The sequence below is a fragment of the Branchiostoma lanceolatum genome, chromosome 3 (assembly GCF_035083965.1).
Source record: "Branchiostoma lanceolatum isolate klBraLanc5 chromosome 3, klBraLanc5.hap2, whole genome shotgun sequence".
Taxonomy (NCBI): Eukaryota; Metazoa; Chordata; class Leptocardii; order Amphioxiformes; family Branchiostomatidae; genus Branchiostoma; species Branchiostoma lanceolatum.
Genome location: NC_089724.1, coordinates 6,891,261 through 6,906,676, shown reverse-complemented (window position 1 = coordinate 6,906,676; position 15,416 = coordinate 6,891,261). Strand labels below are relative to the sequence as shown.

At 40.9% G+C, this 15,416-nt stretch overlaps 1 protein-coding gene and 4 long non-coding RNA genes across 5 annotated transcripts in view; all 5 read left to right on the top strand.

Annotated features, from left to right (window-relative positions):
* LOC136429269 (mucin-2-like) overlaps window positions 1-3,010 on the top strand; it is a 36,264-nt gene extending 33,254 nt beyond the window's left edge. Inside the window, exons 43-47 of the mRNA XM_066419129.1 lie at window positions 169-297; window positions 1,577-1,699; window positions 2,142-2,283; window positions 2,754-2,903; window positions 2,994-3,010. Of these exons, the coding sequence (XP_066275226.1) occupies window positions 169-297; window positions 1,577-1,699; window positions 2,142-2,283; window positions 2,754-2,903; window positions 2,994-3,010 (561 nt within the window). The remainder of the gene's footprint in view (window positions 1-168; window positions 298-1,576; window positions 1,700-2,141; window positions 2,284-2,753; window positions 2,904-2,993) is intronic.
* A 1,953-nt stretch (window positions 3,011-4,963) lies between these two features.
* On the top strand, window positions 4,964-6,997 carry LOC136429240 (uncharacterized). The gene is made up of 4 exons (XR_010754721.1): window positions 4,964-5,108; window positions 5,672-5,794; window positions 5,952-6,101; window positions 6,571-6,997. It is a non-coding gene; the product is annotated as an uncharacterized lncRNA (long non-coding RNA).
* An 821-nt stretch (window positions 6,998-7,818) lies between these two features.
* LOC136429239 (uncharacterized) lies at window positions 7,819-8,950 on the top strand. Its single transcript, XR_010754720.1, has 3 exons — window positions 7,819-7,963; window positions 8,527-8,649; window positions 8,807-8,950. It is a non-coding gene; the product is annotated as an uncharacterized lncRNA (long non-coding RNA).
* Window positions 8,951-11,383: 2,433 nt separating this feature from the next.
* LOC136429238 (uncharacterized) lies at window positions 11,384-12,435 on the top strand. Its single transcript, XR_010754719.1, has 3 exons — window positions 11,384-11,501; window positions 11,659-11,808; window positions 12,278-12,435. It is a non-coding gene; the product is annotated as an uncharacterized lncRNA (long non-coding RNA).
* A 1,180-nt stretch (window positions 12,436-13,615) lies between these two features.
* Window positions 13,616-14,970, top strand: LOC136429237 (uncharacterized). The gene is made up of 3 exons (XR_010754718.1): window positions 13,616-13,733; window positions 13,891-14,040; window positions 14,510-14,970. It is a non-coding gene; the product is annotated as an uncharacterized lncRNA (long non-coding RNA).
* The last annotated feature ends 446 nt before the right edge of the window (window positions 14,971-15,416 follow it).

Here is a 15,416-nt window from a genome sequence, read left to right as displayed (position 1 = left end):
GACTTGAATAAAAATGTTATCTTTTTAAACTGATCTACATCATTTTACCATTCTTTCCGCGTCCTAGATGGATCTTTTAGTAACGTAAGAATTTCTAACATGACTGTCTGATACAGTTTATTTTTACAATCATCACAACACATGCATTTTCTTCTTGATTTAATGTAGAGACATACTACCTTTAGGGCGAGAACAACAATGCCCAAAACAGTTCTGCCTACTCACAAGACAACTGACAGATCGACACTACTGACCACACGGCAAACTGCTGTATCGACAACTCAGCCCACCACTTCGGTAAAGCAACACAATTGTACCGTCACACACCATGCCTGTCACGTTCTATGCTTTCCCAGGCACAGAACGTGACACAGCCCGACCGTCACAGACTGTGCCCTGCTGTCAATCACTGTGACTGACGGGGCAGTGATGCCCGCGTTTCCATATAAGGCAGCGTGTTTTTGTCTACCGCAGTCCCCCCACCCCCCGTCATCTTTGTTTTTCGGGGTGCTGGGATAAGGAGGAACAGCGTAATTCTCGCTCTGTAAAATAATTGAATAACTTAGACCTAGAATTGAAGTGGCACAAAAAGACAGTGTCTATAACAGATGCTAAAAAAAAACAATTTGTAAGACTAAATATATTCTATCCAGGGAAACCAGATCTAGACTAGGATCGGGCCACTTGCCGATTACTTCGACGTCCCGAGGCAGTCAGCTCGCCCGATCTAAATCAATGCTACGGGAAGTTGTAGCCCGGGCACTGTCCAGGCACGGTTCGTGACAGTGCCGGAGTGTCACAAACTGTGCTTTTGCCCCAGGCACGGTTTGTGACACTCAGGCACTGTCACAATCCGTGCCTGGGCACAGTTTGTGACAGTGCCCGAGTGTCACAAACCGTGCCTGGGGCAAAAGCACGGTTTGTGACACTCCGGCACTGTCACGAACCGTGCCTCAGGACACAGTCGTGAATGGCACGGTTCGGGACGGATTTCTGTTGTAGAAATTCGTGATGAGACGTCCGTCTGTTTGTGCCACATCAACTCTAAGTCCAAATCATCCAAGACAAGCGCGAAATGTATTTCAATGAGCGAGAATTACGCTGATTCTTTCTCATCCCAGCGCCCCGAAAAAAACAAAGATGGCGGGCTGCAGGGAAAAAAACGCGTTAGGCAGACTCCTCCCCCTCAAAACACTAAGCTCAGCCCAAAAGCACAGTATGGGATAAGACCCCCTGTGTGTCACGAACTGTGCTCAGTTGGGCACCATTCGTGACGGTGTCCGAGAGTCACAAACCGTGCTTTTGTCCCAGGCACGGTTTGTGACACGCGGGCACTGTCACAAACCGTGCCTAGGCACCAAACGTGACAAAGCACCTAACGTGACGCAACACCAATAGACTAAAGTGCTATTCTGTAATGATCCACTTCAATTAAGCTTTTCTTTAAGGTTTATGACTAAATTATTTTGCTAACTCCCAAATCACACTAGTATTGCTTGAAAAATAGAACTTATGTTTATCATTATTCCGACGCAATAAAACAAATGAAATTTTTCTCCTTTTTTTTCAAATATAGAGACAAACTACCTTAAGTACAAGTCATAGAACAACGATGCCCACAACTGACAAATCTACACTAGCGACCACAAAGCCAACTGCAGTATCCTCAACTGTACATGCATCCCCATCCGAAACTACGGTAAAGAAACCAATAAGATTCCCTTGACGGTTTTTTGCCCTTTTTGCTTTCGAGGTCTTCCAAACTCTTAAGACATGATACTTGAATTCAGGGTATGTTTACGAACCTTACGACTAAAAATTACACAAACATCCTTTTACTTTTTGGCATAATGTAGATGCCAACTACCTTGAGTACAAGCCAAAAGACTACAATGGCCACAACTCTTCAAACTACGCAAAAGACAACTGACGAATCCACACTTGTAACAACACAGCCGCCAACGACAGTATTGACAACGCTTCGGACGACGCAACCCACCACTACGGTAAAGAAATAAGATAAACTTTAAATTTTAATCAAGACCAACCATCTCTTTTGAACCTTTGGTCCGATAGTCTTCGACGTTTTCTTTCAACTGCCTTCTAAATACTTCTATCATGATTTCAAAACAGAGACATAGAACCTTAAGTACAAGTCCAATGACAACAACAAGAGCAACAACTGCTCTAACGACACACAAGACAACTGGCGAATCCACCTTACTAATCACACATCCAACATCAGTATCCACAACACTACGGACGACGCCACCAACCACTACGGTAACGCACAACGAAACAGACTACTGTTTACACATTGCCCCCAGCCAATAAGATTCTCTTGAAGGTTTTTTGCCCTTTTTGTTTTCCAAGTCTTCCAAACTCTTAAGACATGATACTTGAATTCAGGGTATGTTTACGAACCTTACGACTAAAACTTACACAAGCATCCTTTTACTTTTTGACATAATGTAGATGCCAACCAACTTAAGTACAAGCCAAAAGACTACAATGGCCACAACTCTTCATACTACTCAAAAGGCATCTGACGAATCCACACTTGTTACAACACAGCCGCCAAAAACACTATTGCCAACGCGACGGACGACTCAACCCACCACTACGGTAAATCAATAAAATAGACTTAAACTATTAATCAAGATGAACCCTCTCCTTTGAAACTTTTCTTTAGAGATTCTTGACCTTTTCCTTTGACTGGCCGTAGAACTCCTTCTATTATGATGTCAATACAGAGACATACGACCTTAAGTACAAGTCCAATGACAACAACAAGAGCGACAACTGCTCTAACGACACACAAGACAACTGGCGAATCCACATTACTAACCACACATCCAACATCAGTATCGACAACACTACGGACGACTCAACCAAACACTACGGTAACGCACAACGAAACAGACTACTGTTTGCACATTGCAACCAACCAATAACATTCTCTTCACGGTTTTTTGCCCTTTTTGTTTTCCAAGTTTTCCAAACTCTTTAGACATGATACTTGAATTCAGGGTATGTTTACGAACCTTACGACTGAAACTTACACAAACATCCTTTTACTTTTTTGACATAATGTAGATGCCAACTACCTTGAGTACAAGCCAAAAGACTACAATGGCCACAACTCTTCATACTACGCAAAAGACAACTGACGAATCCACACTTGTAACAACACAGCCGCCAACGACAGTATTGACAACGCTTCGGACGACGCAACCCACCACTACGGTAAAGAAATAAGATAAACTTTAACTTTTAATCAAGACCAACCATCTCTTTTGAACCTTGGGTCCGATAATCTTCGACGTTTTCTTTCACTTGTCTTCTAAATACATCTATCATGATTTCCATACAGAGACATACGACCTTAAGTACAAGTCCAATGACAACAACAAGAGCAACAACTGCTCTAACGACACACAATACAACTGGCGAATCCACATTACTAATCACACATCCAACATCAGTATCGACAACACTACGGACGACGCCACCAACCACTACGGTAACGCACAACGAAACAGACTACTGTTTACACATTGCCCCCAGCCAATAAGATTCTCTTGAAGGTTTTTTGCCCTTTTTGTTTTCCAAGTCTTCCAAACTCTTAAGACATGATACTTGAATTCAGGGTATGTTTACGAACCTTACGACTGAAACTTACACAAGCATCCTTTTACTTTTTGACATAATGTAGATGCCAACCACCTTAAGTACAAGCCAAAAGACTACAATGGCCACAACTCTTCATACTACTCAAAAGGCATCTGACGAATCCACACTTGTTACAACACAGCCGCCAAAAACACTATTGCCAACGCGACGGACGACTCAACCCACCACTACGGTAAATCAATAAAATAGACTTAAACTATTAATCAAGATGAACCCTCTCCTTTGAAACTTTTCTTTAGAGATTCTTGACCTTTTCCTTTGACTGGCCGTAGAACTCCTTCTATTATGATGTCAATACAGAGACATACGACCTTAAGTACAAGTCCAATGACAACAACAAGAGCGACAACTGCTCTAACGACACACAAGACAACTGGCGAATCCACATTACTAACCACACATCCAACATCAGTATCGACAACACTACGGACGACTCAACCAAACACTACGGTAACGCACAACGAAACAGACTACTGTTTGCACATTGCAACCAACCAATAACATTTTCTTCACGGTTTTTTGCCCTTTTTGTTTTCCAAGTTTTCCAAACTCTTTAGACATGATACTTGAATTCAGGGTATGTTTACGAACCTTACGACTGAAACTTACACAAACATCCTTTTACTTTTTTGACATAATGTAGATGCCAACTACCTTGAGTACAAGCCAAAAGACTACAATGGCCACAACTCTTCATACTACGCAAAAGACAACTGACGAATCCACACTTGTAACAACACAGCCGCCAACGACAGTATTGACAACGCTTCGGACGACTCAACCCACCACTACGGTAAATCAATAAGATAAACTTTAACTTTTAATCAAGACCAACCATCTCTTTTGAACCTTGGGTCCGATAATCTTCGACGTTTTCTTTCACTTGTCTTCTAAATACTTCTATCATGATTTCCATACAGAGACATACGACCTTAAGTACAAGTCCAATGACAACAACAAGAGCAACAACTGCTCTAACGACACACAATACAACTGGCGAATCCACATTAATAAACACACAGCCAACATCAGTATCGACAACACTACGGACGACTCCACCACCAACCACTACGGTAACGCACAACGAAACAGACAACTGTTTACACATTGCCGCAGCCAATAAGATTCTCTTGACGTTTTTTTGGCGTTTTTGTTTTCCAAGTCTTCCAAACTCTTTAGACATGATACTTGAATTCAGGGTTTGTTTACAAACCTTACGACTGAAACTTTCACAAACATCCTTGTACTTTTTTGACATAATGTAGATGCCAACTACCTTGAGTACAAGCCAAAAGACTACAATGGCCACAGCTCTTCATACTACGCAAAAGACAACTGACGAATCCACACTTGTAACAACACAGCCACCAACGACAGTATTGACAACGCTTCGGACGACGCAACCCACCATTACGGTAAAGAAACAAGATAAACCTTAACTTTTAATCAAGACCAACCATCTCTTTTGAACCTTTGGTCAGATAGTCTTCGACGTTTTCTTTCACTGGCCTTCTAAATACTTCTATCATGATTTCAAAACAGACACATACGACCTTAAGTACAAGCCCAATGACAACAACAAGAGCAACAACTGCTCTAACGACAGCCCAAAAGCACAGTATGGGATAAGACCCCCTGTGTGTCACGAACTGTGCTCAGTTGGGCACCATTCGTGACGGTGTCCGAGTGTCACAAACCGTGCTTTTGTCCCAGGCACGGTTTGTGACACGCGGGCACTGTCACAAACCGTGCCTAGGCACCAAACGTGACAAAGCACCTAACGTGACGCAACACCAATAGACTAAAGTGCTATTCTGTAATGATCCACTTCAATTAAGCTTTTCTTTAAGGTTTATGACTAAATTATTTTGCTAACTTCCAAATCACACTAGTATTGCTTGAAAAATAGAACTTATGTTTATCATTATTCCGACGCAATAAAACAAATGAAATTTTTCTCCTTTTTTTTCAAATATAGAGACAAACTACCTTAAGTACAAGTCATAGAACAACGATGCCCACAACTGACAAATCTACACTAGCGACCACAAAGCCAACTGCAGTATCCTCAACTGTACATACATCCCCATCCGAAACTACGGTAAAGAAACCAATAAGATTCCCTTGACGGTTTTTTGCCCTTTTTGCTTTCCAAGTCTTCCAAACTCTTAAGACATGATACTTGAATTCAGGGTATGTTTACGAACCTTACGACTAAAAATTACACAAACATCCTTTTACTTTTTGGCATAATGTAGATGCCAACTACCTTGAGTACAAGCCAAAAGACTACAATGGCCACAACTCTTCAAACTACGCAAAAGACAACTGACGAATCCACACTTGTAACAACACAGCCGCCAACGACAGTATTGACAACGCTTCGGACGACGCAACCCACCACTACGGTAAAGAAATAAGATAAACTTTAAATTTTAATCAAGACCAACCATCTCTTTTGAACCTTTGGTCCGATAGTCTTCGACGTTTTCTTTCAACTGCCTTCTAAATACTTCTATCATGATTTCAAAACAGAGACATACGACCTTAAGTACAAGTCCAATGACAACAACAAGAGCAACAACTGCTCTAACGACACACAAGACAACTGGCGAATCCACCTTACTAATCACACATCCAACATCAGTATCGACAACACTACGGACGACGCCACCAACCACTACGGTAACTAACAACGAAACAGACTACTATTTATACATTTCCCCCAGCCAATAAGATTCTCTTGAAGGTTTTTTGCCCTTTTTGTTTTCCAAGTCTTCCAAACTCTTAAGACATGATACTTGAATTCAGGGTATGTTTACGAACCTTACGACTGAAACTTGCACAAGCATCCTTTTACTTTTTGACATAATGTAGATGCCAACCACCTTAAGTACAAGCCAAAAGACTACAATGGCCACAACTCTTCATACTACTCAAAAGGCATCTGATGAATCCACACTTGTTACAACACAGCCGCCAAAAACACTATTGCCAACGCGACGGACGACTCAACCCACCACTACGGTAAATCAATAAAATAGACTTAAACTATTAATCAAGATGAACCCTCTCCTTTGAAACTTTTCTTTAGAGATTCTTGACCTTTTCCTTTGACTGGCCGTAGAACTCCTTCTATTATGATGTCAATACAGAGACATACGACCTTAAGTACAAGTCCAATGACAACAACAAGAGCGACAACTGCTCTAACGACACACAAGACAACTGGCGAATCCACATTACTAACCACACATCCAACATCAGTATCGACAACACTACGGACGACTCAACCAAACACTACGGTAACGCACAACGAAACAGACTACTGTTTACACATTGCCCCCAGCCAATAAGATTCTCTTGAAGGTTTTTTGCCCTTTTTGTTTTCCAAGTTTTCCAAACTCTTTAGACATGATACTTGAATTCAGGGTATGTTTACGAACCTTACGACTGAAACTTACACAAACATCCTTTTACTTTTTTGACATAATGTAGATGCCAACTACCTTGAGTACAAGCCAAAAGACTACAATGGCCACAACTCTTCATACTACGCAAAAGACAACTGACGAATCCACACTTGTAACAACACAGCCGCCAACGACAGTATTGACAACGCTTCGGACGACTCAACCCACCACTACGGTAAATCAATAAGATAAACTTTAACTTTTAATCAAGACCAACCATCTCTTTTGAACCTTGGGTCCGATAATCTTCGACGTTTTCTTTCACTTGTCTTCTAAATACTTCTATCATGATTTCCATACAGAGACATACGACCTTAAGTACAAGTCCAATGACAACAACAAGAGCAACAACTGCTCTAACGACACACAATACAACTGGCGAATCCACATTAATAAACACACAGCCAACATCAGTATCGACAACACTACGGACGACTCCACCACCAACCACTACGGTAACGCACAACGAAACAGACAACTGTTTACACATTGCCGCAGCCAATAAGATTCTCTTGACGTTTTTTTGGCGTTTTTGTTTTCCAAGTCTTCCAAACTCTTTAGACATGATACTTGAATTCAGTGTTTGTTTACAAACCTTACGACTGAAACTTTCACAAACATCCTTGTACTTTTTTGACATAATGTAGATGCCAACTACCTTGAGTACAAGCCAAAAGACTACAATGGCCACAACTCTTCATACTACGCAAAAGACAACTGACGAATCCACACTTGTAACAACACAGCCACCAACGACAGTATTGACAACGCTTCGGACGACTCAACCCACCATTACGGTAAAGAAACAAGATAAACTTTAACTTTTAATCAAGACCAACCATCTCTTTTGAACCTTTGGTCAGATAGTCGTCGACGTTTTCTTTCACTGGCCTTCTAAATACTTCTATCATGATTTCAAAACAGACACATACGACCTTAAGTACAAGCCCAATGACAACAACAAGAGCAACAACTGCTCTAACGACAGCCCAAAAGCACAGTATGGGATAAGACCCCCTGTGTGTCACGAACTGTGCTCAGTTGGGCACCATTCGTGACGGTGTCCGAGTGTCACAAACCGTGCTTTTGTCCCAGGCACGGTTTGTGACACGCGGGCACTGTCACAAACCGTGCCTAGGCACCAAACGTGACAAAGCACCTAACGTGACGCAACACCAATAGACTAAAGTGCTATTCTGTAATGATCCACTTCAATTAAGCTTTTCTTTAAGGTTTATGACTAAATTATTTTGCTAACTCCCAAATCACACTAGTATTGCTTGAAAAATAGAACTTATGTTTATCATTATTCCGACGCAATAAAACAAATGAAATTTTTCTCCTTTTTTTTCAAATATAGAGACAAACTACCTTAAGTACAAGTCATAGAACAACGATGCCCACAACTGACAAATCTACACTAGCGACCACAAAGCCAACTGCAGTATCCTCAACTGTACATACATCCCCATCCGAAACTACGGTAAAGAAACCAATAAGATTCCCTTGACGGTTTTTTGCCCTTTTTGTTTTCCAAGTCTTCCAAACTCTTAAGACATGATACTTGAATTCAGGGTATGTTTACGAACCTTACGACTAAAAATTACACAAACATCCTTTTACTTTTTGACATAATGTAGATGCCAACTACCTTGAGTACAAGCCAAAAGACTACAATGGCCACAACTCTTCAAACTACGCAAAAGACAACTGACGAATCCACACTTGTAACAACACAGCCGCCAACGACAGTATTGACAACGCTTCGGACGACTCAACCCACCACTACGGTAAAGAAATAAGATAAACTTTAAATTTTAATCAAGACCAACCATCTCTTTTGAACCTTTGGTCCGATAGTCTTCGACGTTTTCTTTCAACTGCCTTCTAAATACTTCTATCATGATTTCAAAACAGAGACATACGACCTTAAGTACAAGTCCAATGACAACAACAAGAGCAACAACTGCTCTAACGACACACAAGACAACTGGCGAATCCACATTACTAATCACACATCCAACATCAGTATCGACAACACTACGGACGACGCCACCAACCACTACGGTAACGCACAACGAAACAGACTACTGTTTACACATTGCCCCCAGCCAATAAGATTCTCTTGAAGGTTTTTTGCCCTTTTTGTTTTCCAAGTCTTCCAAACTCTTAAGACATGATACTTGAATTCAGGGTATGTTTACGAACCTTACGACTGAAACTTACACAAGCATCCTTTTACTTTTTGACATAATGTAGATGCCAACCACCTTAAGTACAAGCCAAAAGACTACAATGGCCACAACTCTTCATACTACTCAAAAGGCATCTGACGAATCCACACTTGTTACAACACAGCCGCCAAAAACACTATTGCCAACGCGACGGACGACTCAACCCACCACTACGGTAAATCAATAAAATAGACTTAAACTATTAATGCAGATGAATCCTCTCCTTTGAAACTTTTCTTTAGAGATTCTTGACCTTTTCCTTTGACTGGCCGTAGAACTCCTTCTATTATGATGTCAATACAGAGACATACGACCTTAAGTACAAGTCCAATGACAACAACAAGAGCGACAACTGCTCTAACGACACACAAGACAACTGGCGAATCCACATTACTAACCACACATCCAACATCAGTATCGACAACACTACGGACGACGCCACCAACCACTACGGTAACGCACAACGAAACAGACTACTGTTTACACATTGCCCCCAGCCAATAAGATTCTCTTGAAGGTTTTTTGCCCTTTTTGTTTTCCAAGTCTTCCAAACTCTTAAGACATGATACTTGAATTCAGGGTATGTTTACGAACCTTACGACTGAAACTTACACAAGCATCCTTTTACTTTTTGACATAATGTAGATGCCAACCACCTTAAGTACAAGCCAAAAGACTACAATGGCCACAACTCTTCATACTACTCAAAAGGCATCTGACGAATCCACACTTGTTACAACACAGCCGCCAAAAACACTATTGCCAACGCGACGGACGACTCAACCCACCACTACGGTAAATCAATAAAATAGACTTAAACTATTAATGCAGATGAATCCTCTCCTTTGAAACTTTTCTTTAGAGATTCTTGACCTTTTCCTTTGACTGGCCGTAGAACTCCTTCTATTATGATGTCAATACAGAGACATACGACCTTAAGTACAAGTCCAATGACAACAACAAGAGCGACAACTGCTCTAACGACACACAAGACAACTGGCGAATCCACATTACTAACCACACATCCAACATCAGTATCGACAACACTACGGACGACTCAACCAAACACTACGGTAACGCACAACGAAACAGACTACTGTTTACACATTGCCCCCAGCCAATAAGATTCTCTTGAAGGTTTTTTGCCCTTTTTGTTTTCCAAGTTTTCCAAACTCTTTAGACATGATACTTGAATTCAGGGTATGTTTACGAACCTTACGACTGAAACTTACACAAACATCCTTTTACTTTTTTGACATAATGTAGATGCCAACTACCTTGAGTACAAGCCAAAAGACTACAATGGCCACAACTCTTCATACTACGCAAAAGACAACTGACGAATCCACACTTGTAACAACACAGCCGCCAACCACAGTATTGACAACGCTTCGGAAGACGCAACCCACCACTACGGTAAAGAAATAAGATAAACTTTAACTTTTAATCAAGACCAACCATCTCTTTTGAACCTTGGGTCCGATAATCTTCGACGTTTTCTTTCACTTGTCTTCTAAATACTTCTATCATGATTTCCATACAGAGACATACGACCTTAAGTACAAGTCCAATTACAACAACAAGAGCAACAACTGCTCTAACGACAGCCCAAAAGCACAGTATGGGATAAGACCCCCTGTGTGTCACGAACTGTGCTCAGTTGGGCACCATTCGTGACGGTGTCCGAGTGTCACAAACCGTGCTTTTGTCCCAGGCACGGTTTGTGACACGCGGGCACTGTCACAAACCGTGCCTAGGCACCAAACGTGACAAAGCACCTAACGTGACGCAACACCAATAGACTAAAGTGCTATTCTGTAATGATCCACTTCAATTAAGCTTTTCTTTAAGGTTTATGACTAAATTATTTTGCTAACTCCCAAATCACACTAGTATTGCTTGAAAAATAGAACTTATGTTTATCATTATTCCGACGCAATAAAACAAATGAAATTTTTCTCCTTTTTTTCAAATATAGAGACAAACTACCTTAAGTACAAGTCATAGAACAACGATGCCCACAACTGACAAATCTACACTAGCGACCACAAAGCCAACTGCAGTATCCTCAACTGTACATACATCCCCATCCGAAACTACGGTAAAGAAACCAATAAGATTCCCTTGACGGTTTTTTGCCCTTTTTGTTTTCCAAGTCTTCCAAACTCTTAAGACATGATACTTGAATTCAGGGTATGTTTACGAACCTTACGACTAAAAATTACACAAACATCCTTTTACTTTTTGACATAATGTAGATGCCAACTACCTTGAGTACAAGCCAAAAGACTACAATGGCCACAACTCTTCAAACTACGCAAAAGACAACTGACGAATCCACACTTGTAACAACACAGCCGCCAACGACAGTATTGACAACGCTTCGGACGACGCAACCCACCACTACGGTAAAGAAATAAGATAAACTTTAAATTTTAATCAAGACCAACCATCTCTTTTGAACCTTTGGTCCGATAGTCTTCGACGTTTTCTTTCAACTGCCTTCTAAATACTTCTATCATGATTTCAAAACAGAGACATACGACCTTAAGTACAAGTCCAATGACAACAACAAGAGCAACAACTGCTCTAACGACACACAAGACAACTGGCGAATCCACATTACTAATCACACATCCAACATCAGTATCGACAACACTACGGACGACGCCACCAACCACTACGGTAACGCACAACGAAACAGACTACTGTTTACACATTGCCCCCAGCCAATAAGATTCTCTTGAAGGTTTTTTGCCCTTTTTGTTTTCCAAGTCTTCCAAACTCTTAAGACATGATACTTGAATTCAGGGTATGTTTACGAACCTTACGACTGAAACTTACACAAGCATCCTTTTACTTTTTGACATAATGTAGATGCCAACCACCTTAAGTACAAGCCAAAAGACTACAATGGCCACAACTCTTCATACTACTCAAAAGGCATCTGACGAATCCACACTTGTTACAACACAGCCGCCAAAAACACTATTGCCAACGCGACGGACGACTCAACCCACCACTACGGTAAATCAATAAAATAGACTTAAACTATTAATGCAGATGAATCCTCTCCTTTGAAACTTTTCTTTAGAGATTCTTGACCTTTTCCTTTGACTGGCCGTAGAACTCCTTCTATTATGATGTCAATACAGAGACATACGACCTTAAGTACAAGTCCAATGACAACAACAAGAGCGACAACTGCTCTAACGACACACAAGACAACTGGCGAATCCACATTACTAACCACACATCCAACATCAGTATCGACAACACTACGGACGACGCCACCAACCACTACGGTAACGCACAACGAAACAGACTACTGTTTACACATTGCCCCCAGCCAATAAGATTCTCTTGAAGGTTTTTTGCCCTTTTTGTTTTCCAAGTCTTCCAAACTCTTAAGACATGATACTTGAATTCAGGGTATGTTTACGAACCTTACGACTGAAACTTACACAAGCATCCTTTTACTTTTTGACATAATGTAGATGCCAACCACCTTAAGTACAAGCCAAAAGACTACAATGGCCACAACTCTTCATACTACGCAAAAGACAACTGACGAATCCACACTTGTAACAACACAGCCGCCAACCACAGTATTGACAACGCTTCGGACGACGCAACCCACCACTACGGTAAAGAAATAAGATAAACTTTAACTTTTAATCAAGACCAACCATCTCTTTTGAACCTTGGGTCCGATAATCTTCGACGTTTTCTTTCACTTGTCTTCTAAATACTTCTATCATGATTTCCATACAGAGACATACGACCTTAAGTACAAGTCCAATTACAACAACAAGAGCAACAACTGCTCTAACGACAGCCCAAAAGCACAGTATGGGATAAGACCCCCTGTGTGTCACGAACTGTGCTCAGTTGGGCACCATTCGTGACGGTGTCCGAGTGTCACAAACCGTGCTTTTGTCCCAGGCACGGTTTGTGACACGCGGGCACTGTCACAAACCGTGCCTAGGCACCAAACGTGACAAAGCACCTAACGTGACGCAACACCAATAGACTAAAGTGCTATTCTGTAATGATCCACTTCAATTAAGCTTTTCTTTAAGGTTTATGACTAAATTATTTTGCTAACTTCCAAATCACACTAGTATTGCTTGAAAAATAGAACTTATGTTTATCATTATTCCGACGCAATAAAACAAATGAAATTTTTCTCCTTTTTTTTCAAATATAGAGACAAACTACCTTAAGTACAAGTCATAGAACAACGATGCCCACAACTGACAAATCTACACTAGCGACCACAAAGCCAACTGCAGTATCCTCAACTGTACATACATCCCCATCCGAAACTACGGTAAAGAAACCAATAAGATTCCCTTGACGGTTTTTTGCCCTTTTTGCTTTCCAAGTCTTCCAAACTCTTAAGACATGATACTTGAATTCAGGGTATGTTTACGAACCTTACGACTAAAAATTACACAAACATCCTTTTACTTTTTGGCATAATGTAGATGCCAACTACCTTGAGTACAAGCCAAAAGACTACAATGGCCACAACTCTTCAAACTACGCAAAAGACAACTGACGAATCCACACTTGTAACAACACAGCCGCCAACGACAGTATTGACAACGCTTCGGACGACGCAACCCACCACTACGGTAAAGAAATAAGATAAACTTTAAATTTTAATCAAGACCAACCATCTCTTTTGAACCTTTGGTCCGATAGTCTTCGACGTTTTCTTTCAACTGCCTTCTAAATACTTCTATCATGATTTCAAAACAGAGACATAGAACCTTAAGTACAAGTCCAATGACAACAACAAGAGCAACAACTGCTCTAACGACACACAAGACAACTGGCGAATCCACCTTACTAATCACACATCCAACATCAGTATCGACAACACTACGGACGACGCCACCAACCACTACGGTAACTAACAACGAAACAGACTACTATTTATACATTTCCCCCAGCCAATAAGATTCTCTTGAAGGTTTTTTGCCCTTTTTGTTTTCCAAGTCTTCCAAACTCTTAAGACATGATACTTGAATTCAGGGTATGTTTACGAACCTTACGACTGAAACTTACACAAGCATCCTTTTACTTTTTGACATAATGTAGATGCCAACCACCTTAAGTACAAGCCAAAAGACTACAATGGCCACAACTCTTCATACTACTCAAAAGGCATCTGATGAATCCACACTTGTTACAACACAGCCGCCAAAAACACTATTGCCAACGCGACGGACGACTCAACCCACCACTACGGTAAATCAATAAAATAGACTTAAACTATTAATCAAGATGAACCCTCTCCTTTGAAACTTTTCTTTAGAGATTCTTGACCTTTTCCTTTGACTGGCCGTAGAACTCCTTCTATTATGATGTCAATACAGAGACATACGACCTTAAGTACAAGTCCAATGACAACAACAAGAGCGACAACTGCTCTAACGACACACAAGACAACTGGCGAATCCACATTACTAACCACACATCCAACATCAGTATCGACAACACTACGGACGACTCAACCAAACACTACGGTAACGCACAACGAAACAGACTACTGTTTACACATTGCCCCCAGCCAATAAGATTCTCTTGAAGGTTTTTTGCCCTTTTTGTTTTCCAAGTTTTCCAAACTCTTTAGACATGATACTTGAATTCAGGGTATGTTTACGAACCTTACGACTGAAACTTACACAAACATCCTTTTACTTTTTTGACATAATGTAGATGCCAACTACCTTGAGTACAAGCCAAAAGACTACAATGGCCACAACTCTTCATACTACGCAAAAGACAACTGACGAATCCACACTTGTAACAACACAGCCGCCAACGACAGTATTGACAACGCTTCGGACGACGCAACCCACCACTACGGTAAATCAATAAGATAAACTTTAACTTTTAATCAAGACCAACCATCTCTTTTGAACCTTTGGGCAGATAGTCTTCGACGTTTTCTTTCACTTGTCTTCTAAATACTTCTATCATGATTTCCATACAGAGACATACG